The sequence below is a fragment of the Dermochelys coriacea genome, chromosome 2 (genome assembly GCF_009764565.3).
Source record: "Dermochelys coriacea isolate rDerCor1 chromosome 2, rDerCor1.pri.v4, whole genome shotgun sequence".
Lineage (NCBI taxonomy): Eukaryota > Metazoa > Chordata > Testudines > Dermochelyidae > Dermochelys > Dermochelys coriacea.
The window spans coordinates 26,072,658-26,097,595 of record NC_050069.1 but is presented as its reverse complement, the minus strand read 5'-3'; the positions used below and the strand labels follow the sequence as shown (position 1 = coordinate 26,097,595).

Genomic DNA, 24,938 nt, shown 5'->3' with positions numbered 1-24,938 from the left:
AAGTCTAACAGATTTGGCTTGGTCTTGGATTGGATGACTTCAGTTTTGTTAGCCATTATTTTATTATCCTTGATGGCTATAGTAAACAGGCTTCCCACACAAACCCAGACTTCTTTTGGTGAGTCTCCAAATGGACATCCTTATGTACTTGTTTCAGGCCCCTTGACTCTTCTTCTAACCTAGCTGAAAAAGCCACTGCATCAAACTTCTTATCTAGCAATGCTTCTGCAACTGCATACCAATGAATCAGTGTAGCTCTAAAAGTTCAGCTAATGCTCCAACGTATTTTAATCTCTTGCCTCTTCTGTATGAGCATGACGTGGAAAGCAGTTTCTGCAACTTGGGGCATTACAGTTGAAAAAGACTTATTTCGAGACATTCCTTTTGTTTTCCTTGTGTCCCCTTCCCTTCATTCTCCTCTCTAGGCAGTAACCAATCTCAAGTTTGTACCTGCCTCTATTCTTATTACTGCACGTTTCTATAATTCCTTCCATCCAAGGATCATGAAGTTCTTGACAAACATTAGCGTGTTAAGCCAAAGAACATATTGAGTAAGAGGTGACTATTATTACCCCAGTCTACAAATTAGGAAAATGAGCCACAGAGAGGTTGAATGATTTGCCTGAAGATCATACAGGAAACTATAGCAGAATTGGGAATACGACCTATATCTTCTGACTGCCGGTCCTGTGTCTTAATCTGTAGTATTTCATCAGCTACTATCAAGATATTGGACTATTTTAATGGTATCTGGTTTAAGCACAAGAATTCCCATAAGTATACATTTTGATATCGGTTGGGTGACAATAAAATCTTGGATCACATTCTAGTTCAGACACTCTTGACTAAACTCTTCTGGGATGTATGTCTATTTAGGAATATTGATTTGCTCCTAATAGCAACAATGATGATCTGTTTAATAAAGTGCCAGAGATGTATGTATTGCATTGAAATGCTTCAATGTTGATAAGTTTCATGTTGAAGCAATTGTTAATAGCTACATGGTAGCGATTTCCAACAAATATTGTATATTGGATAACCAGTTGTGTACCGTGAAAGAAGAACGGGATTCTTTATTTCGGGATTCTATCACAGAGACTGCTGGAGAACAACTGGGACTAAGGAAAATGAAAAAGCAACACTGGATTACAGATGATACCATCAAATTATAGGAAAAAAAAAAAGAGGTGCATTGCAGAATGGATGTACTGGAAAGTCAGAGTTGAGTAAGTGATGAGGAGAGGAAATGGGCAATACAGGAAAAGAAATGTCTTGAACAAGTAGTCACGAGGGCTTGTCAAAGTGATTGTAAGAAATGGTGGACTCATATGGCACAGTGCATTGAGGAAGCCTCTAAAAGACATGATCAGAAGTGTGTCTTTGACACTCTGAAATCCTAATGGGACATCCGTTCTCACAGCTTCTTCCAGTTAAGAACAAAAATGGAGAGTTCTGCCACGATATTGATGCACAACTTAAGCATTAGCATGAGCATTATTGTGAATTAGTGAACAGATCCCCATCAAGGCATTAACTTAATCCAGAAATGAACCCTGTAGAAAACAGGTTGGTGACAATTAGAAGTGATGCTTATGGTCAAACAGTTAGAAAATGATAAAGCACCTGGTGTTGACAATACTTCATCTGAACTGCTAAGGAGTGGAGGCCTGGATTTAGTTCATTGGCTTCAGAGTTGTCTTTAAAGTTTGGGAAACTGATCACATTCCAGAAGATTGGAAAAATGGCTGCATCACTCTTTGTTCTTTTTTTTAAATCAGCTTACTCAAATTATAGGGGAATGTTGTTGTTGTCAGTCCCAGGGAATGTGTTTATGATCATACTACTGAAGTAACTGAAATACTATTTCAACCAAAAAACCACGAGTGTGGTTCCTTTACAGTTCAACCTGCAGTCCATGCAATATACGTTCTGCAAAATCAGCAGAGAATCCTGTGGCACCTTATAGACTAACAGATGTATTCACCCACGAAAGCTTATGCTCCAATATGTCTTTTAGTCTATAAGGCGCCACAGAACTCTTTGCTGCTTTTACAGATCCAGACTAACACGGCTATCCCTCTGATACTTGATGTTCTGCGAAATGTTATTGAAAATGACTAGAGTGACCAAAGGAAGTTAACATCTCATGTATAGACTTTAACTGCTTTTGACCCAGTTTATTGATCATAATTATGGATACTACTATATTAGTATGGAGTGCCTGAGGACTTAGTGGGCCTACTGGAGGACATGTACCAGTATAAATGTAGCTATATGAGGGTCAACCGTTATATTACAGACTGGTTTTCAGAAGAATCAGGAGTACTCCAGGGATGTGGTCTCTCATCTATATTATTTAATGTTCTAATAGACAATATGATGGCAAAGCTGCTTGAAGTCAAAGTAGAAGGTGTGAAACTTAAAGATTCATCTTTAGGGGATCTTGAGTATGTCAGTGAAATTGCCTTACTTGGAGAGACTACTGACCTACTACAGCTACTGCTGGAAGAGCTGCGACAAACTGCAGAATCTATGGGATTTAAGATCAATGGTGATAAATCAAAGCTAGGCATACCTCCTATAAAATGGAAATGAATGACCTGCTGATGTTGTATGTTGATGGCAATAGACTGAATGAGTGAATAGTTTTGTCTATTTGAGTAGCTGGTTGACCGCAGGAGTTCAATAGCCGAAGAGGTTACACGGTGGATCATTCTTTCATCAATGGCATTTGAGCATCTTCAAAGACCTCTGTTTGGGAAGCAGGATGTCTGTGTGACAACTAAGATACGAGTATTCAATGCAGTAGTGATGACAATTGTTTCATGGAGCAGAAACATGGTGGTTAAAAATAACTAGGGAGAGGAAACTAAATAGTTTTCAGTATAAAAAATTATGGTATATTCTTAACCGCCATTGGTTTGATTTTGTCACAAACAAGGAGATACTTAGAGAATCCTGGCAAGTTGCAGTCTTGCACCAGTTGAGAACAAGATAACAGCAATGATGGAATTATATCCAATGTGCAGAAGATACACTTTTACAGAAGCTTTGTAGGTCTGAGGTCAAAGGAAGCAGAGCACAGGACTGACCACAAATGAGGTTGGAAGATGCAATTCTGAGGGATTTAGGAAGTCTAAATCCTCCCATACTGACTCACAGGAAGACGACTTGCAAGGGACCACTGAAGAAAGAAGCCTCTTCTATGGCAACCATGGCTACATCATAGCCATGTGAATCTGCTACTGCTACTGTCAGAAACAGTCTCTTTGTTTTAATAAAGGACAAATTACTTGACTGATGGATTACTAGACTGAATTGTTTAATCTAGTATGCACGGCACAGCCACATCAATCAGACCAGATGTGGACAGCACCACCATGAATCTACAATAACTCTTTAACCCCCCTGTTCTGTTGCATAAAAAGTACAAATACACATATTTTGCTGGTCACATATAAAACCCTGCTGTGTATTTACATCATCCACAACCATACAGCATACATTCACATCTTTGTTCAGGTGAAACGCACAATAATACAGACTCCAAAATAATTACTCAGTGCTAGGAAGACTGATTTTTATACCAAATCCATAAGGAGCTGAATGTTCAAACTTTGGGTCCACTTGGGCCCTCAGCTCACTTCTTTTAAACATACTCACTGGGGCGTAACTCTGCTCCCACTAGGTCAATAATATAACTGTCACTGGCTTCAACAGGAATAGAGGTAGGCCAAAGCTAACTACTTTTGAAATTCCCGTTCATTATCCTTTGTTTTTCTGCTACTAGAGTTTCAAAGTTAACAGTTTTCAGAGTAGCAGCCGTGTTAGTCTGTATTCGCAAAAAGAAAAGGAGGACTTGTGGCACCTTAGAGACTAACACATTTATTTGAGCATAAGCTTTCGTGAGCTACAGCTCACTTCATCGGATGCATTCAGTGATACTAAATATGGCCCCAAACCTGCATGGATCCTTATCCCAGAAATCCATAGATTTTGCCTGCATGGATCCCTACACCCAAAATTCAGTGGGATTCAACAAAGGCATAGAAGTCTGTGCACATAGGTCCTGTTGCACAATCAGAGCCCATGAAACAATTTAAATGCCATATGGATCTATGCAGTAGCATGCAGGATATGGTGTAACTATGATTAGTCAGAATGCCAGCTTCCATTTCTTTTAGGCCACATTCAATGTTGGCATGACACTGGGCCACATCATTTGCAGGATGACAAAATATTTTGTTTCAAGACAAGAACTCAGTCTTAACAATTTCTTTTGTCTAAAATGAAGAAAATGTTCCACGGAAACAACATCGCTATAGCCTTTATCCCTCTCAGACATACAGCATGTTACCTGCTTGTCTGACAAAGAAGTAGTTGGCTGGTCTTTGGATGATGATAATAATGGTTTCTCCTACAGTTCCCATTTAGGACACTGGTAATTAATTATTACCACATTTTACTCTGACTCTAGAGCTACATTAATATTGTTATAATTATGCTCTTGGTGCTGTATCAGTTAATGCTTCTGGTGTTTGTCAAGATACACAGTGGCTTGAAACAGCAGATTTCAAAATAAAAGAACAGAAATACTGTATCCCAGATAATGTTCCTTTAAAAGAGGCTATCTATCATGTTTCTCATTAGAGTGCAATTTACTACATTTGTACTGCCATTAAGTTACATATTCAGTAGGAGCAGAGTATTCCACTGAGAAATGTTCCTTTGGCTATAGTCCAAAGCAATGTCACAATGGTAACAGGTTGCATTAACTTTGCTGTTTATTAGTCTGTAATTTCATCAGACAAGCTTGTTTCCTAATCTTTAAGTGCCACAAGTCTTTAATGCTTTGTACAGCTCTAATTAATTCTGTTTCATATTGAAAGCAGATACGTACCTGGTTGTACTACACCAAATCCAGGAGGACATTCTGTGTGCCTTAAACAAAATTCTAGCTCAAGGTATCTCCCTTCAATACATTCACAGATGCGATTCTGTGTACTGTTGCATTCTTGCTTCACATACTGCAGCTCTTTGCACACTACGTTGCAGTACTGGCATTCATCATTGCTGTTCCAGTCCTCTGCGTAGTACTGATCTGGACATGGTGCACATTCAGTCTTTTTTGTAGCTGTACAGTGCTGTTTTACATAGGTTCCTGGAGAGCACAGGTCACACATCAGTTGGCGAGATGTTACTGGGTCATAATGGAGATACTTTGGGGGAGCGGTTTCTTGAGTTGTCCACTTAACATAGATATTCAAGAACTAGCAAAAGGAAAATAAAATATTGTTCTCTTTAGTTCTATGAGACAGCACAGCCAAAAAAAACCTACGTTCTGTTCTATGTGTTTATGTATCTAATCATGTCTGTTTCTTCAAAGTCATTAAAAAAGACGTACTGCAGCGATATAAAAATATGAACCAACTTTCCCACTCTCCAGTGGCTACATTATCATAGAAAATTTAATATTTGAAAAAAAATCAGGCATTCCATATTACAACTATTAAAATATTCTGGAACCAACGAAGTCCACGCTAGCCCTAACCAATTAAATAGCATGATTTTACCGTGATACCCCTCTATTTTCCTGGGTCCATTCATTATCTAACAAAGGGACTTACCCTGCAAATCACTTAAGCAGTTCTTTGTAGGATAGGGCTCTTAGACTGTAAATGCTGTGGGAACAGGACTATGGATTTGGATTGTCTTCTCACTTACACTAGTGTAACTCCAATGGGCCAAAGAGCAGTGCTTGTTTGCACCAACTGTGGATCTGGCCCACAAATTTCAATGGAATTGCTCCTGATTTACATTGATGTAAGTGAGAGGAGAATCAGGCCATCTGTATTGTGAACCATAGAATCACAGAATATCAGGGTTGGATGGGACATCAGGAGGTCATCTAGTCCAACCCCCAGCTCAAAGCAGTTTTTGCCAGTTTTTGCCCTAGATCCCTAATGGCCCCCTCAAGGATTGAACTCACAACCCTGGGTTTAGCGGGCCAATGCTCAAACCACTGAGCTATCCCCCACCATCATGCAAACTTTTATAGTGCAACAGAAATTATAAATATATTATTGTACTGTTGAGCAATTTTAATTTTGCTATGATAGAAAAAAAACTACTAGATTGCACTAGTACCAAAAAGATAGATCAAAATTCAAAGGACACTCCTTTCCTATATTTATTTTTAACAATCAAATAAATGTAGCAGCATGCTTTTTGAAAGTGCCTTTCATTTAATCTAGCACTGACATTCAGCCACTCCTGTGATAAAATGTAACTGCTGTTTAATATCCAACAGCAACACTAAACAATAGTTTTAGACATGTGAAGAATGCTGCAGCTAACTGAAAGTACAGGGAGGCTTTAGGAGGGTAGAATTTAATCTCCCAAAATGGAATGCCCCAGAACACTAGGGCTAATGCTTCCTGTCATGGGATCTCAGTTTTACACCTTATCCAAAAGGCACATGCCCTATAACAATACTAACACTATATTGGGAGCTACCTAATGAATAATCAGCTCAACTTCCTGCAGTCATTTGAGGTTTCCTTGGAGGCCTCAGGAAGTGCTAATCTGGGATGACCCTGCTCAGCTGTGAGATCGTCCCTTGGAATGTCATTATTTTGTCATCTAAATACAAATTTTGTTTTGCAGTTTCTCCAGTAATGCATCACAAAATGTATGAGTGCACTTGTTTACTTCCATGCATGAAGTGCTGTGATACATGTGATGTCATTAGGTATGGGCATGGCCCTGGGACCCAGAACTCTGCTCCAGCCAAATATTGTGCATTCTGTTCATTGCTACTCTTTTAAATATTGTTGGTTTTACAAACATTAAACACGCATTACCTGTGTTTGTGGCTATTTGTGGAAAACAAGCATGTGTGTGTTACTGAGGGATTCATCTTCTAGAATGGATTATAATGAGAACTGAATATGAAGCTTTATACAAGGAGAACATTATTTATTTAAAGTATATTTGGATGTCCATCAGTGGTGCTGGATTAATAGCTCTAGCTCCATAGTTCTCTGTTGATACAAAGAACAAATGTAACACAGGCAATGGCAACGCAAGCTTCTTCCACACCATCCCACCAATGTGCCCTTACCCTGACCTGAAGAACCATCTTCAGGTATAAGTGGTATCTCACATTCTATGCCCATTCAGCATTAGCCTCCGTATTGAGGCTCCATTCAAGGGAGCCAGATGTGTACTCTACATAAGCAAAACTCCTTCAGGCACAAAACCAAAACTGATATCAATGGGAGATGTGGACACTTGACCATCACTTGATTATCATGTAGGTTTCCAAACAGCTATTCAGTCCGGGGTACTGGAACAATGTGTATAGTGGGGGTGCTGAGAGCCATTGAACCAAACTGTCAACCCTGTATATAATGGAATCCACTTCAAGCCAGGGGGTGTGGGAGCACCGCAGTGACCCTAGTTCCAGCACCTATGTATCAGATTGTACTGACTTTTGGTCACTGCTGCCTTGTTAGGGGTCAAAAGGCTTTCTCTGCCTCCCCTGATTAATTCAGTCCTCCATTAGAAAACGTATGGAAGTGCAGCTCACATGGATGGCGCATGAACTCTCCATTCAGGGAAGCTAGCCCCCTGCCTCTCCCCTTCCACCTGAGGCCCATCCCTTCCACCCAAGACCATGCCCCCACTCCATCCCTCCACTCTCATCTGCTGGGGCCAAAGGAGCCCTGGCCAGCCTGCCCAAGCCACCCCGGCCTGCCCACCTAAGCTGCCCTGAGCCCCACCTGGCCAGCATGCCCAAGCCACCCCGGCGCACCCATCTTCCCAATCCACCCCGGTCCACCTGCCTGTCTGAGTCCTGGTTGTCCAGAGGAGCACTGAGTCCTACCACAGTCCAGGGCCGTGGCGGGGAACATTAGCCGAGGTTTGGGGAGGCTTAGCCTCTCCCAGCCTCCATTACACGACCCCCATGGCAGCAGAGGTTTCATACATACATTTTAAGACCAGAAAAGACTATGAGATCATCTTGTCTGACCTCCTATATAACACAGGGCATAGAATTTCACCCAGATACTCTTTCATTGAGCTCAATAACATGTGCGTGACTAAAGCCTGTGTATCTCCCTTGGGGTTTAGAGAGCATGATTCCTTTAAAACCTGATGCAGAGGAAGGCCTTGTTATTCCAAAGGGAGGGGAGTTAAGATATGGAAAGCCACAGGGAAGTGTGTGTTTCTGGAGCTCCAGACAAGAGACCCAAGTCAAGCAGGCCCTCACATACAGAAGCAGCCAAGAACCAGCCTGAAGCCTGGGAGAGACAGAGCAGCTGACCAGGGATGTCCCAGCACAGGAGTCAGGAGGAACACTGTGCCAAGAAGGAATCACCCGAGAAGGCCAAACCAGAGCCAGTCTCGGTATCACTGTCACCCAGCACTGCATGGGGCCGTGAGTACTAGGGCTTGTGACCTTGTGTTGGGAATAAGGAAGGAAGTTATAGCTAGTTAAGTGGGGAGGTTGTTGCTCTGTGTGGAGCAGCAGAAGAGGGCACCAGAGGGGTTTGCTGGGGAAAGTTTGCTGGTGTGGAAGATGACTCAAGACGCACTGTTGGACTGGAACTCTACCCAGGATTCCTAACCTCTGAATCTAGACTCAGTGTCTATCCTTTTATATTGTGGTACCACCAGCCTGATGGGTCCTTGTGTTAGATGTAACCCTGTTTTACTGTTTCCCCCACCTTTTCCCCCTGTTTTTCTCCATTCATCCCTCAATAAATAAATATTTCTCTTTCCTATATTCATTGTACTATTCCACTGTGTGTGTGTGTGTGTGTGTGTGTGTGTATTTACTCTGGAGGATTTGGAATAGGAGTTTCTGAGGTGGAAGCAGAGGTACTGGAACTAGGAGTGCTGGGGTGCAGCAGCACACCCCTCGCTTGAAGTGGTTTCCATCAGATACAGGGTTGACAGTTTGGTTCAATGGTTCTCAGCACCCCCACTATACAAATTGTTCCAGCACCCTGGGGTGGAAGGGAGTTTCCCTGCTGCATTCCTATGTGTACCTTTTCTTGGCCGGAGCTGCCCACAGAACAGACTCCATGATGGTCACATGGATGCTATAGTTACACATGTCTTCCAGAAAGGCATCCAGTCTTCATCTGAAGACATAATAAAAAGGAGAATCTAACCCTTCCCTCAGTACTTTGTTCCAATAGTTAATCACACTCACTGTTAAAAATGGGTACTTTATTTCTAATTCGAATTTCTCTTGATGATTTACAGCTCTGTTTTTCTTAAATGTCTGGATCTGATTCACAGCTATTTAAAAAGAAGGTGTAGTACATTTTTGAAAAATGAATGGCTTTTCACTGATGAGCCACATACTCACCCTTGGTAAACCTCTGACTATTACTCTAGTAAGAAAAGAGGCCTGATAATCTCATAAATCGTTGCTGTTAACAGTCCAAGATTCCTTTTAGGGTTTGTTTTCCCCTTCATCAGACAGATCATTTAGCAAGAATGAAACCACCCTCCCGACTATCCTTTCACCCAGTTACCCTTTCATTGAGCACAATAACCTGTGTGTGACTAAAGCCTGTGTATCTCCCTTGGGGTTTAGAGAGCATGGCTCCTTTAAAACCTGATGCAGAGGAAGGCCTTGTTCTTCTAAAGGGAGGGGAGTTAAGGTAGGGAAAGCCACAGGGAAGTGTGTGTTTCTGGAGCTCCAGACAAGAGACCCAAGAACCATCGCCGCCCTCACATACGGAAGCAGCCAAGAACCAGCCTGAAGCCTGGGAGAGACAGAGCAGCTGACCAGGGATGTCCCAGCACAGGAGCTAGGAGGAACACTGTGCCAAGAAGGAATCACCCGAGAAGGCCAAACCAGAGCCAGTCTCGGTATCACTGTCACCCAGCGCTGCATGGGGCCATGAGTACTAGGGCTTGTGACCTTGTGTTGGGAATAAGGAAGGAAGTTATAGCTAGTTAAGTGGGGAGGTTGTTGCTCTGTGTGGGTTTGTGTGGAGCAGCAGAAGAGGGCACCAGAGGGGTTTGCTGGGGAAAGTTTACTGGTGTGGAAGATGACTCAAGACTCACTGTTGGACTGGAACTCCACCCAGGATTCCTAACCTCTGAATCTAGACTCAGTGTCTATCCTTTTATATTGTGGTACCACCAGCCTGATGGGTCCTTGTGTTAGATGTAACCCTGTTTTACTGTTTCCCCCACCTTTTCCCTGTTTTTTTCCATTCATCCCTCAATAAATAAATATTTCTCTTTCCTATATTCATTGTACTATTCCACTGTATTTTGTGTGTGTGTGTGTGTGTGTGTGTGTGTATTTACTCTGGAGGATTTGGAACAGGAGTTTCTGAGGTGGAAGCATAGGTACTGGAACTAGGAGTGCTGGGGTGTAGCAGCACCCCCTAGCTTGAAGTGGTTTCCATCAGATACAGGGTGGACAGTTTGGTTCAATGGTTCTCAGCACCCCCACTATACAAATTGTTCCAGCACCCTGGGGTGGAAGGGAGTTTCCCTGCTGCATTCCTATGTATACCTTTTCTTGGCCGGAGCTGCCCACAGAACAGACTCCATGATGGTCACATGGATGCTATAGTTACACATGTCTTCCAGAAAGGCATCCAGTCTTCATCTGAAGACATAATGAAAAGGAGAATCTAACCCTTCCCTCTGTACTTTGTTCCAGTAGTTAATCACACTCACTGTTAAAAATGGGTGCTTTATTTCTAATTCGAATTTGTCTTGACGATTTACAGCTCTGTTGTGAGCTGTAGCTCATGAAAGTTTATGCTCAAATAAATTTGTTAGTCTCTAAGGTGCCACAAGTACTCCTTTTCTTTTGGCGAATACAGACTAACATGGCTGCTACTCTGAAACCTGTCTTAAATGTCTGGATCTGATTCACAGCTATTTAAAAAGAAGGTGTAGTACATTTTTGAAAAATGAATGGCTTTCACTGATGAGCCACATACTCACCCTTGGTAAACCTCTGACTATTACTCTAGTAAGAAAAGAGGCCTGATATCTCATAAATCGTTGCTGTTAACAGTCCAAAATTCCTTTTAGGGTTTGTTTCCCCTTCATCAGACAGATCATTTAGCAAGAATGAAACCACCCTCCCGACTATCCTACACACTTCCTGGGATACACAGCACATTAGAGCAGCATTGTCAGACTTCAGTGGGGGGGTGGAGAAACTGGAATGACACTTCTAAACCAATACTGTAATTTAGTATGTTTATGGAGCTCTGAGAGCTTCAGATAGTACTCAGCAAAGATGGGAAGCTGACATTGATGTGAAAATTATTATGCAGCTCAATGGAAATTACAGCAGGTCCTGGGTACAGAATATCTCTACACTGTAATGCATCTGAATGCTTCCACAAAAAGCAGCCATCTCTTACTGCAGTTAGAGAATTCTAGCTCTTGCCATTCATTCTCTCTTTGTGCACACATAGGAGCACATTTCCCAGAGTTTCTCAGCACCCAGGCATTCCCCTTGTGACACGTATGAGTAAGGAGAGCAGGATTTGGCCCATTGTCACCTAGCTGCCGATTTCCACAGAAGACTATATAGGGGAGGCAGCGTTGAGATTTTGTTGTAGTTGGGCCAGTTTTCAAAAAGCTCAGCTCCCATAATCAGGGACAGATGGCAGGGGAGACAGTGAGAAGACGGGGGCACTCACTACATGGCAGGATCTGTCCTAATGATGCAACTCATTAAAAATATAGAGCAAATTCTTCCAGCCAGGTTCAGAGGGGAGGTAATATAAATACAAGCTTTGGAGACCAGCAGGTTCATTCTGGTGGGGGTTAAAAAAAAACAATCGACCTGTGAATGGTGAATCCATTCATTTGAATCTCTACCCTGGTAAGCAAGATACCCATGTAATATTATGGTGGAACACCAGCCATAATAATCTAAATGTGGAATAGAGGAGAAAGAAGAGCATTCAGAGGCCAAGGTTGTTGTTTGTTGTGTTAAAAAGAAAAAAATTCATAGGCCACTAGGCAATATTCTTCTTCTATTCCTTCCTTGAAACACACTTTGTGTAGATGGATAAATGCATAATCCAGACTGTGCCCATCATTGGCTCACCCATACTACATAGTACTAGTGCTATTCTTGTTTTGTTAGAGGTTTTAAGTAACAGCACAGGCATAAATCAAAAGTGTGTCTCAATGTTTCTAGCAAATATTAGACTTGTTTCAACCCATGCCATGTTTATTCATCCATACATTCACAGAACGTCATTCTCCATGTCTCATTGCCCTACCACAGTTCTGTAGGCCCAGCAAAAGGACCCCTTAAGACCAAGGCAAGGAATCATTGTTTCAAGGAATATCTTCAACTTAAGATACACATTTTTGGCATTCTGGTCAGAACTGTGTAAACTGAAGGCCTAATGTTAAGCTCCAGAACCCAGTTAGGTGTCTACCTGATTTTCAGAAGTGTTAAGAAGTATGTGCAGAGAGGCATTACACAGATTAATTATTAATCATTATTTGTATTACCAGAGTGACCAGGAGCCCTACTCATGAACCAGTACCCCATTGTGGCAGGTGCTGTTCAAACACACAGCCTCTACCCCAAAGAGCTTACATTTTTCTGCATCTCTTCCTTTTGGGTCATTCCTAACTTAGGTGTGTATGACACTTTATATAGCAGATGGCTTCCCCCACACCCAGCCCACATGGGACTAAGGCTATTCCTCATTCAGGCAAAACTCCTATTAATGTGAAAGGCCTGTGGCTAGAATAGGCTGAAAGAAAATATTAAGCACCCCACCACCACTCATAAGAAACAGGCATTTTAGACTAAATGAAAGCACAGCCTCAGTTGCTGGGCTGGTGGCCTAAACAGAAAAAACAGTATATTGAATTAACTATATTGATGAGCCAGAACTTCAGTTGGGGCAAATGGGGCATAGTTCCACTGATGTCACTGAAGCCTATTGACACTAGCTGAGGATGCAGCCCATCAACTTAACTCCAGAGATACGTTTGATATATTTGTTATCTGAAAAAACACAAAAAGTTGACAGATGAAAACCTCTTGTCTGAATGCCTATTGGTTAATGGAAAGTAGTGACTTGAATTCATTCACACAACTTAGAGAAAAGATGGGAAATTCAATTACATTGCATATACCTGACCATTTTTGTAAAAACAGTGAAAATGTGTCCTACCCTGAGCAAAAACGTTAGAGTATTTTAGATTTTAGATGGCAGCAATACTGAAATTGAAAGGCTTTTAGGAGGATTTTTAGCAGGAGGAAACAGAGCTTTAGTTGTGGGTTTTTTTTTAGTTAGACTTTGGACTTTTTAACCGTTTCATGGTACTCTAAATACTAAGGGTAAAATTCTGGACTTTTAAACTACTACAAGTCTATTGGCTTCAATACAGTTTCACTGAGAGCAGAATTGGCATTAGATCACATGAACTCATCACTACTTAACCACCAAATCCAAACAGGCACATTTTACTTTGAAGGAAAAAAACAGTCTGTCTTGAATTTATGTAAGTGAGTCACGAATAATGGTTGAAAAAACTATAATGTCCAGTTAATCCCTTACTCATAGATTCATACACTTTAAGGCCAGAATGGACCATCATGATCACCTAGTCTAACCTCCTGCACATTGCAGGCCAGAGAACCTCCGTCATCCACTCCTGTAATAGACCCTACAGGCACTGCACAGGAGTCTACCGTAACCAATCATGCCCCAAATCATAAACTCAACAGTTATCCTCAACCTTGTACATATAACGACTATCACTTTCAATCACAATTGCCATTTTATGCTACTACCAGACACAAGCTCTGAAAAACCAGTATTAAAGAAAAGAGAACATAACAGAGAAAAAAAAATGGACTTAGTCTTTGCAAGTACTTTGTTGGATCCTTGAGAATCCTTTCAAGATTCCCCTGATTTCTATGCCCAGATTTAAAGGCCCCCTGGCCACCACCATTCAGACCAAACAGTGCTGGACAGGACTCTTTTCGTTAGTAGTGAGGGCTCCTCAACTACCATCCAGAAGACTGACGCAAAGTGCCGCATCTCCCTTCCAGGAGCCCACAACCATGGCTGGCCCAGACCCTCATCCCACTCCCACTGAAGTCAATAGAAAGACTCCAATGGACCGAGGAGTGAGAAACTAGGACCATGAATGGGACCAATATTTTCTGCACAGAAAATCGCACTACCTGAAAACAGCCACCGTACACAGCAACTTGGGACTGATCTGTAGGGTACTCCCTGAACTTCCCCAACACCCTCTGAAGTCAATGATACTGAGTACCTTGTGGGACTGAGCCCTTACACCATAACTACAAATTCAGCAGTGGACAAATGTAGAGCAACAGGTGTTTTGCTAGAGTAAGATCAATGGAAGTTATTTGTCAGTTTGCTGGAATTTAAGGCTCAATTTAAAAAAACAAAACAAAACAAAAAAACAATTCAATTCTGAAATGATACTGATAAAAAAAAATTCTTGTACACCAAAAAAAATTTCATGCCTATGCAATAGAAAAGAACATATCCATTCACATAAATTGATCTCTGATGTATTATCATAGGTCCAATCCTATGAAGTTTCCTATTGGACCCTAAAGGTCCAATCTTGCTAAGAGGTGCTAAATATCGCACAGAATTTAGATCTCTTCCAGAAGATTTGGGATCGACCTAAAGACTTTCATATAATCTTTAAATTGGTCAATGGCATGAAAAATAATGAAATAATACATGATTCTTTAGTAATAATTGATATGTCCAGAAACCCTCTAAGGTCTGTGTCTAACTTAGATGATTTTTTAAACAAAATTTCAAATAGTTCTATGTTTATGTATTGTTTGTTTAACATGTTTAAAGCCTTTTAACATATTATTCAAAATTAGTTACACAAGACTAAAAAGCAATCCTTTGGCAGTGCCACTCAACACATGGGCCTAGAGCAACATTTTTTCACAAACACTTTACATCAATCTGCACAAATAAGTCAGAGGATCTGCCAAATGCAACATCAGACAGGTTTTTTCCCCCCTCTGAGCCTTTAGAAGAGGCTTTAGAAAGAGAAATAAAGTGATCTTATTACTTTATTTCAGACCTTGGGCATGAAAAGTAGTACACGCCCTTTCCTTTTATTTTCAAATGTAAGACAAATAGCTGCTTGCTTTTCTCTGTTAAATTAAAAATGAAATACAGCAAAAATACAGCAAATACAGCAAAATCCTTCAAGAATCATTCCCTTAAATCACTTCGTTGGGATATAGGAAAATAGTTTTTCAGAGTACGAAAATATTATTATTTGGCTTGGCTTTGTGGTTTTGGGTAGCAGACCATAGGATAATGTTTAATTTACTGAAAGAGATAAATCTGTTTCAGTTTTGAACTCCAAGTCCATCCTGAAGCATATTTTCCTACTTGATAAATTATGATTCAATTCACTTTGTCAAAAATGTTGCCAGTGTTTGTATGGCTACAAAGTAGAATCTCAGAATTCTGTGGCTTTGCTTTTCAGGGTATTTGAATGAAGTGAAAAAAGAGGGTTAAATCATGCCATCAGTTCCTAAACAGAACTCTCAATTGAAATTAATTGGAAGGTCCTGCTTAAAGTTTAGTGGCACAATATGGCCTATAATATTGAAATACCAGAAATGACATTTGTCATAAATATAAAGGGAAGGGTAAACACCTTTAAATCCCTCCTGGCTAGAGGAAAAACCCTTTCACCTGTAAAGGGTTAAGAAGCTAAGATAACCTCATTGGCACCTGACCAAAATAACCAATACGGTGACAAGATACTTTCAAAGTTGGAAGGGGGTGGGGGGAACAAAGGGTCCTCTCTCTGTCTGTGTGATGCTTTTGCCGGGACCAGAGCAGGGATGCAGGTCAGAACTCCTGTAAAGAGTTAGTAAGCAATCTAGCTAGATATGCGTTAGATTCTGTTTTGTTTAAATGGCTGATAAAATAAGTTGTGCTGAATGGAATGGATATTCCTGTTTTTGTGTCTTTTTGTAACTTAAGGTTTTGCCTAGAGGGATTCTCTATGTTTTGAATCTGATTACCCTGTAAGGTATATACCATCCTGATTTTAGAGAGGTAATTCTTTTACTTTTTCTTTCATTAAAAATCTTCTTTTAAGAACCTGATTGCTTTTCCATTGTTCTTAAGATCCAAGGGTTTGGGTCTGTGTTCACCTATGCAAATTGGTGAGGATTTTTATCAAGCCTTCCCCTGGAAAAGGGGTATAGAGCTTGGGGGGTATTTTTTGGGGGGGGAAGACATTTTCAAGTGGGCACTTCCTCTATTCTTTGTGTAATACTTTGGTGGTGGCAGTTTTTAACCTAAACTGGTAAGAATAAGCTTAAAGAGTCTTTCATGCAGGTCCCCACATCTGTACCCTAGAGTTCAGAGTGGGGAAGGAACCTTGACATGGTGGCAGAGCGGTGGGATCAATTTGAGATTAATTTGAAATCATTTTGAGATCAATTTGAGATTTTTTTAACCAAAAGCAGAGATTTTAAACGGACTTTTTTTTTCCTTTGGGCTGCTTGGAAACAGGTTTTAAGCTGAAAGCAGTTAGAGTTTTTTTTTGTCTGTGCCTGGGGGCCAGAGCAGAGACAAAAGGGAATTGTCTTTTTGAGCTGGAGTTTCTCTACCTAAAGGCAGGGTAGTTAACCTCCGCAGAGAAATTCACAAGTTCTTCACAGACCTGAAGAGGTGGGGTTTTTTTAGCTAAGAGCAACTAGGGGGGTTTTCTGTCTATTTGCCTGGAGACAAAGGTGTTAGGTTTCTGTAGGCTGGCAATCACTATCAGAGAACACGGGTATCTGGTTACAGCTCAACCTATTTTGTTTTTTGACAAGCCAAGTTTTTTGTTTGTTTGTTTGTTTTGTTTTATTTCTAACTCTCCGGTGTAAAGTTAGTTAAAAACAGAGAGGCAAACATGACAGAGCCCAAGGCAGAAATAGCCAAAGAGGCTGCCCACAGGAGAGCTATGGAGGTAAAGGAAAAAGAAATGGAGGAAAAGGAAAAGGAGAGGAAGCATGCTGAGGCGGAGAAGGAAAAAGAGAGGAAGTATGCACTGGAGATGGAGAAGGCAAAGGCTGAGTGGAATCCACTGGATAACCCTAACCATCCTTCCCCAACAATTCACAAATGGGAGCAACTATGTCCACAGTATGATGAATCCAGTGATATTCCTGAATATTTTCTCACCTTTGAGAGACTGTGCACTCTCCATAAAATTCCTGAAGCTCACAAGATGACCACATTGGTCGCAAAATTGATTGGAAGAGCTCTGGACATATTCAATAAGATGCCTATTGATGAGGCTTCTGACTATAATAAGTTCAAGGATTTGGTTTTAAAGCAATTTCAAATTACATCTGAAATTTACAGAGTAAAATTTCGAACCCTTAAGAGAAGGCCTGGACTAAGTAATGTGACTTATCTAAACCAGATGAAGGATATGTTAGATAAATAGGTCCAAGGAAGGGGTGTCACTAGCTTTGACGGAATTGTGATTTCATAGCTCAGGAGCAATTCCTGCATATGTCCAAGGAGGAAATAAAACAGTGTTTATGGGACAAGGAAATGGACTCAGCAGAAAGTCTTGCTTCTTATGCTGATCGATATGAGCAGTCCCTGACTGCCAGAGACGTGGGGCAAGCCGGAACAAAACAGGTGGAGGGAGGAGAGAGGAACAACCCTAGTCGCAGTTGGAGTGGATACCAGAAGGGACACCCTCAGACCACACCCTACTACCGGGGGCAGCCCAAGGCCCCAACTACACATGAAGGAATACTCCAGACACCTTGTCGTCCCACCACACCATTCTCCAGCAACCCACCTTGCCCCAGTGACCCGTCATCTGGACGATGTTTTAAATGTAATGAGCAGCGGCATGTGAAGGCCAACAGATTACAGTTCATTGCACCAGAATCACACCAGAGGTCCTCAGGCCCAGATACCTCCCAGATATCCTTAGAGCGGAGGGAAACTGTGAGTGTGGGCAGGAAGAAGGTCACCGCGTGGAGAGACACCGGAGCGCAAGTGTCGGCTATCCATGCTGCCTTAGTGGACCCAAATTTAATCAACTCAGAGATTCAAGTGATAATTCCACCCTTCAAGTCCAACTCTTTCAATTTGCCTACAGCTAAGTTGCCTGTCCAGTACAAGGGCTGGTCAGGAATGTGGACTTTTGCAGTCTATGATGATTATCCCATCCCCATGCTGTTGGGGGAAGAATGGCCAGTCATGTGAAGCTAGCCAAGAGGGTGGGAATGGTCACCCGCAGCCAGGCTAAGCAAGCTGTCACGCCTAGCTCTGTTCCGGAAACTTCTACCAGAACCCAGTCAGAGGTGATGGAACCGGACCCCATGCCAACGTCAGCAACAGGAGTAGTGAATCCAGTCCCAGAGACCCAGACAGAGCCAGCCCCAGAACCAGAACCAGTGGAACAACCAGCACCAGACCCATTACCAGCACTGAATTCAGTACTTGCAACCCCAACACTAGAGGGCCCCACCAAATCTGAACCGGCAGCAGCTGATAACCCTACACAAGAGGCTCAGCCGGAGCCAGACCGAACAGGAAGCAGATGAAAGCCTCCAGAGAGCTTGGATGGTGGCACGGAGCAACCCACTGCCTCTCAGCTTTTCTAATGGATCCAGGTTTGTTGTAGAAAGAGGACTTTTATACAAGGAAACTCTGTCTGGTGGACAGCATGAAGACTGGCATCCTCAGAGACAGTTGGTAGTTCCAACTAAGTACCGGGTAAAGCTCTTGAGCTTAGCCCACGATCATCCTAGTGGGCATGCTGGAGTGAACAGGACCAAAGACTGTTTTGGGAGGTCATTCCACTGGGAGGGAATGGGCAAGGATGTTTCTACCTATGTCCGGTCTTGTGAGGTGTGCCAAAGAGTGGGAAAACACCAAGACCAGGCAAAGGCCATCTTCAGCCACTCCCCATCATTGAGGTTCCATTTCAGCGAGTAGCTGTGGATATTCTGGGTCCTTTTCTGAAAAAGACACCCAGAGGAAAGCATACTGACTTTCATGGATTTTGCCACTCAATGGCCGGAAGCAGTATCTCTAAGCAACACAAGGGCTAAAAGTGTGTGCCAGGCACTAGCAGACATTTTTGCCAGGGTAGGTTAACCCTCCAACATCCTCACAGATGCAGGAACTAATTTCCTGGCAGGAACTATGGAAAGCCTTTGGGAAGCTCATGGGATAAATCACTTGGTTGCCACTCCTTACCACCATCAAACAAATGGCATGGTGGTGAAGTTTAATGGAACTTTGGGGGCCATGATACGTAAATTCGTAAATGAGCACTCCAATGATTGGGACCTAGTGTTGCAGCAGTTGCTCTTTGCCTACAGAGCTGTACCACATCCCAGTTTAGGGTTTTCACCATTTGAACTTGTATATGGCTGCGAGGTTAAGGGGCCATTACAGTTGGTGAAGCAGCAATGGGAGGGGTTTACACCTTCTCCAGGGACTAACATTCTGGACTTTGTAACCAACCTACAAAACACCCTCCGAACCTCTTTAGCCCTTGCTAAAGAAAACCTACAGGATGCTCAAAAAGAGCAAAAAGCCTGGTATGATAAACATGCCAGAGAGCAGTCCTTCAAAGTAGGGGACCAGGTCATGGTCTTAAAGGCGCTCCAGGCCCATAAAATGGAAGCGTCGTGGGAAGGGCCATTCACGGTCCAGGAGCACCTGGGAGCTGTTAATTATCTCATAGTATTCCCCACCTCCAACCAAAAGCCTAAGGTGTACCATATTAACTCTCTAAAGCCCTTTTATTCCAGAGAATTAAAGGTTTGCCAGTTTACAGCCCAGGGAGGAAATGACACTGAGTGGCCTGAAGGTGTCTACTATGAAGGAAAAAGTGCTGGTGGCCTCTCCATTACCCTTGGGCGTATACAGCGACAGCAGATCAAGGAGCTGTGCACTAGCTACGTGCCGACGTTCTCAGCCACCCCAGGACTGACTGAACGGGCATACCACTCCATTGACACAGGTAATGCTCATCCAATTAAAGTCCAACCTTACCGGGTGTCTCCTCAAGTTAAAACTGCTATAGAATGGGAGATCCAGGATATGCTACAGATGGGGGTAATCCATCCCTCTGGTAGTGCATGGGCATCTCCAGTGGTTCTAGTTCCCAAACCAGATGGGGAGATACGTTTTTGCGTGGACTGCCCTAAGCTAAATGATGTGACTCGCCCAGACAACTAGCCAATGCCACGAACAGATGAATTATTGGAGAAACTGGGATGGGCCCAGTTCATCTCTACCTTGGACTTAACCACGGGGTACTAGCAGGTACCGTTAGATGAATCCGCCAAAGAAAGGTCAGCCTTCACCACACATGGTCGGGCTGTATGAATGTAATGTACTCCCTTTCAGGCTGTGGAATGCACCCGCCACCTTCCAAAGACTTGTAGATGGTCTCCTAGCAGGATTGGGAGAATATGCAGTCGCCTACCTTGATGGTGTGGCCATATTTTTGGATTCCTGGGCAGAACACCTGGAACATCTACAAAAAGTCTTTGAGCGCATAAGGGAGGCTAAGAAGTGTCAAATAGGCCTAAACAGAGTGATTTACCTTGGACACCAGGTGGGTCAAGGAACTATTAACCCCCTACAGGCTAAAGTGGATGCTATCCAAAAATGACCTGTCCCAAAATCAAAGAAACAGGTCCAATCCTTCTTAGGCTTGGCTGGATATTACAGGCGATTTGTACCGCAATACACCCAAATCGCTGCCCCACTGACAGACGTAATCAAAAAGAAACAGCCAAATGCCGTTCAATGGACCAAAGAGTGTGATAAGGCCTTTAACCAGATAAAAGCGATACTCGTGTCTGACCCTGTGCTAAGGGCCCCAGACTTTGACAAACTGTTCCTAGTAACCACAGATGCGTCCAAGTGTGGTGTGGGAGCAGTTTTAATGCAGGAAGGACCAGATCAAGAATTCCATCCTGTAGTGTTTCTTAGCAAGAAGCTTTCTGAGAGGGAAAGCAACTGGTCAGTCAGTGAAAAAGAATGTTACGCCATTGTCTACGCTCTGGAAAAGCTACACCCATACGTTTGGGGACAGCGTTTCCACCTGCAAACAGACCATGGTGCGCTACAGTGGCTTCATACTGCCACGGGAAGTAACAAAAACTTATTCGGTGGAGTTTAGCTCTCCAAGATTTTGATTTCAACATACAACACATTTCAGGAGCTTCTAACAAAGTGGCTGATGCACTCTCCCAGGAAAGTTTCCCAGAATCAACTGGTTAAAATCATCCTTGAGATGTGAAAAATATTGTTAGTCTTTATATACTTGGTAGTATATTTAGAGGTGCATGTGTCTTATTAACTCTGTTTTCTCCTAGAGCTCCAGGAAGAAATCACAGCCAGCGTTTCACCCTATCTGTGATTTGGGGGCGTCTCATAAATATAAAGGGAAGGGTAAACACCTTTAAATCCCTCCTGGCCAGAGGAAAAACCCTTTCACCTGTAAAGAGTTAAGAAGCTAGGATAACCTCGCTGGCACCTGATCAAAATGACCAATGAGGAGACAAGATACTTTCAAAGCTGGAGGGGGTGGGGAGGGGAACAAAGGGTCCTCTCTCTGTCTGTGTGATGCTTTTGCCAGGACCAGAGCAGGAATGCAGGTCAGAACTCCTGTAAAGAGTTAGTAAGCAATCTAGTTAGATGTGCGTTAGATTCTGTTTTGTTTAAATGGCTGATAAAATAAGTTGTGCTGAATGGAATGGATATTCCTGTTTTTGTATCTTTAGGTTTTGCCTAGAGGGATTCTCTATGTTTTGAATCTGATTACCCTGTAAGGTATTTACCATCCTGATTTTACAGAGGTGATTATTTTACTTTTTCTTTCATTAAAATTCTTCTTTTAAGAACCTGATTGCTTTTCCATTGTTCTTAAGATCCAAGGGTTTGGGTCTGTGTTCACCTATGCAAATTGGTAAGGATTTTTATCAAGCTTTCCCCGGGAAAGGGGGTGTAGTGCGTGGGGGGATATTTTTGGGGGGAGACGTTGCCAAGTGGGCACTTCCTCTGTTCTTTGTGTAACACTTTGGTGGTGGCAGCTTTTAACCTAAGCTGGTAAGAATAAGCTTAGGGGGTCTTTCAAGCAGGTCCCCATATCTGTACCTTAGATTTCAGAGTGGGGAAGGAACCTTGACAACATTAAAGAGCCTTCACACTACTAATAGTTTAATGAGTCAAAACAGCACATAGTGAATTGCCAAACTGGATGAGATCAATGGCCATCTAATCCTATCATCCTGTCTTTGGCAGTATGCAAAATTTTTCAGACCCGGGAAGGAGATGGGGGGAGAATCCTGTCACCTGGCTAACTGAGATACTTAAAAGCATGGGCCTAAACTTCCTCACTTTCCTTACTACCAAATCCTAATTACTTCCAAGACTCACCTCTGAGTAAATTCAACAGAATTTGACCCCTTGGAAAAAATTTATTTTCCTGAACTCGGCTCATGATCATCTCATACTCTGAAGCAGGAGTCTGGACAGACCTTGTACATTTTATCTCATGTAACTGCAGGTGCTATTCTTATTTATAGACATATCTAGTGCTTTTCAAATCTTGCTGAGGTTTTTATCCACAAAATATCTTATGGTGGTGAGTCCTAAGGTTTCATTGTATATTGTGTGAAAATTCTTGTATCCACTTTAAATTTACATCACAGCCTTTTTTCATATACTGTATACTTCACGAGGATTACAAAATACTCCTTTCCACTGTATATTAATCTCTTTGTTAGAAACTGGAATACCTTTGCCAGTGCAGGCAGGCAAAGAACGATTGACATCTTATCCCATCTATATCATTAAAAAATGAACATCAATTACCTCCCAACACTATCTGTGGTACCACAGGTTATCGACTGTTCTAAAAAAAAAAAAAATCTGTGGTATCTCAAATACTTGTACTTGTTAATAGGAACTATATTATGTTTCCTATGGGCCTGATCCTGGATAATGCGAAGTAACTTCAACTCTGAAGTCTTCAATGGAAACTAAAGGCAGTGGACACCTCAGAGGATCAGGTTCTAAATAGGCAATTGTTAGATCTGTACAGACATGTGGTCTTGGTTTGTGCAAAATGTTCCAGGCTTTCTTTCTTGTAATGACACATCCACGCCCAGTCTTTATTCAAGCCTAAGTGTTTCAAGCCTTGATTGTTACTTTTTTGAGGAGGGTGTTATTAATCCAAAAGCAAAACCCATCTGAAATCACCAAGTTTGACTTGTTTTGCCGTGGAACACTTGAAAAATGATTGAGCTTTGCATACTTTCCACCCAAAGTAATAATTGGTCATAGGTGCACTTGAACCTCAGCCCAAACTCAGCAAACCTTTTAGCAAACAAAGGCTGTGTTTCAAGTGTGCAATAGAAGCTAAAACCAAGCAGATTTCATCTGGTTTTGGATTTCTTCATAAAGGTTTTGCACAACTCCATCATCACTTTTTTTTTTTTTTTTTACATAAAGGGCTTGGGCCCTTTGGAGTTACTGGGATGTTTGTCTGATTGCAATGGGAGCAGAAGCAGTCCCAGAAAGCACTCAACAGCCTAAACTCCATGTTGAATTCTTCATGTAATCCAACTGCAGCATATTTAGTACAGGTTTCAGAGTAGCAGCCGTGTTAGTCTGTATCTGCAAAAAGAAAAGGAGTACTTGTGGCACCTTAGAGACTAACAAATTTATTTGAGCATAAGCTTTCATGAGCTACAGCTCACTTCATTGGATGCATTCAGTGGAAAATACAGTGGGGAGATTTATATACACAGAGAACATGGAACAATGGGTGTTACCATACACACTGTAATGAGAGTGATCATGTGCCAGCAATGCCCCTCTGCTATGTACATTGGCCAAACTGGACAGTCTCTACGTAAAAGAATAAATGGACACAAAACAGACATCAAGAATTATAACATTCAAAAACCAGTCAGAGAACACTTCAATCTCTTTGGTCACTCGATTACAGACCTAAAAGTGGCAATTCTTCAACAAAAAAACTTCAAAAACAAATTCCAAGGAGAGACTGCTGAATTGGAATTAATTTGCAAACTGGATACAATTAACTTAGGCTTGAATAAAAACTGGGAGTGGATGGGTCATTACACAAAGTAAAACTATTTCCCCATGTTTATACCCCCCCCCTTGTTCCTCAGACGTTCTTGTCAACTGCTGGAAATGGCTCACCTTGATTATCACTACAAAAGGTCCCCCCTTCCCTCCATTCTCCTGCTGGTAATAGCTCACCTTACCTGATCACTCTCATTACAGTGTGTATGATAACACCCATTGTTTCATGTTCTCTGTGTATATAAATCTCCCCACTGTATTTTCCACTGAATGCATCCAATGAAGTGAGCTGAAGCTCACGAAAGCTTATGCGCAAATAAATTTGTTAGTCTCTAAGGTGCCACGAGTACTCCTTTTCTTTATATTTAGTATAGTATTCTCCACATCTGGAAAAATGCAGAAGATACCCTTAAACTGCAAATGGAACTCAACAGCTATATGACAAGTTAACAAGGCCATCCAGCTCATCAAAGGATCAGACCCTAATTGCATAAACTGAGATCTCTTAATTATTGAATTGTCCAACTTAATCTTTTAGAAAGCTATCTAGCCAATACTTTTTTCCCTTAATGTGAGAGGAAGTAGGCTGGTGGTTAAAGCACAAGGCTGAGAACCTGGGGATTTGGTTTCTGTCTCTGGCTCAGCCATATACTTGCTATATTAATCCAGGCAAGTCATTTAGGGCACACATTTTCAGACTTTGATACCTAGTTCACTTGAATGAAAGGTGCATTTGTTCAGCAACTCTGACAACCAGGCACTTATTTAGATACTATGAAT

At 42.0% G+C, this 24,938-nt stretch overlaps 1 protein-coding gene across 3 annotated transcripts in view; it reads right to left on the bottom strand.

Annotated features, from left to right (window-relative positions):
• Positions 1-24,938, bottom strand: part of TNFRSF11B (TNF receptor superfamily member 11b) — an 85,322-nt gene that overhangs the window by 7,677 nt on the left and 52,707 nt on the right. For all 3 annotated transcript variants that reach the window (XM_043507405.1, XM_038390604.1, XM_038390603.2), the window contains one exon: positions 4,901-5,270. In XM_043507405.1, coding sequence (XP_043363340.1) covers positions 4,901-5,270 — 370 coding nt within the window. The remainder of the gene's footprint in view (positions 1-4,900; positions 5,271-24,938) is intronic.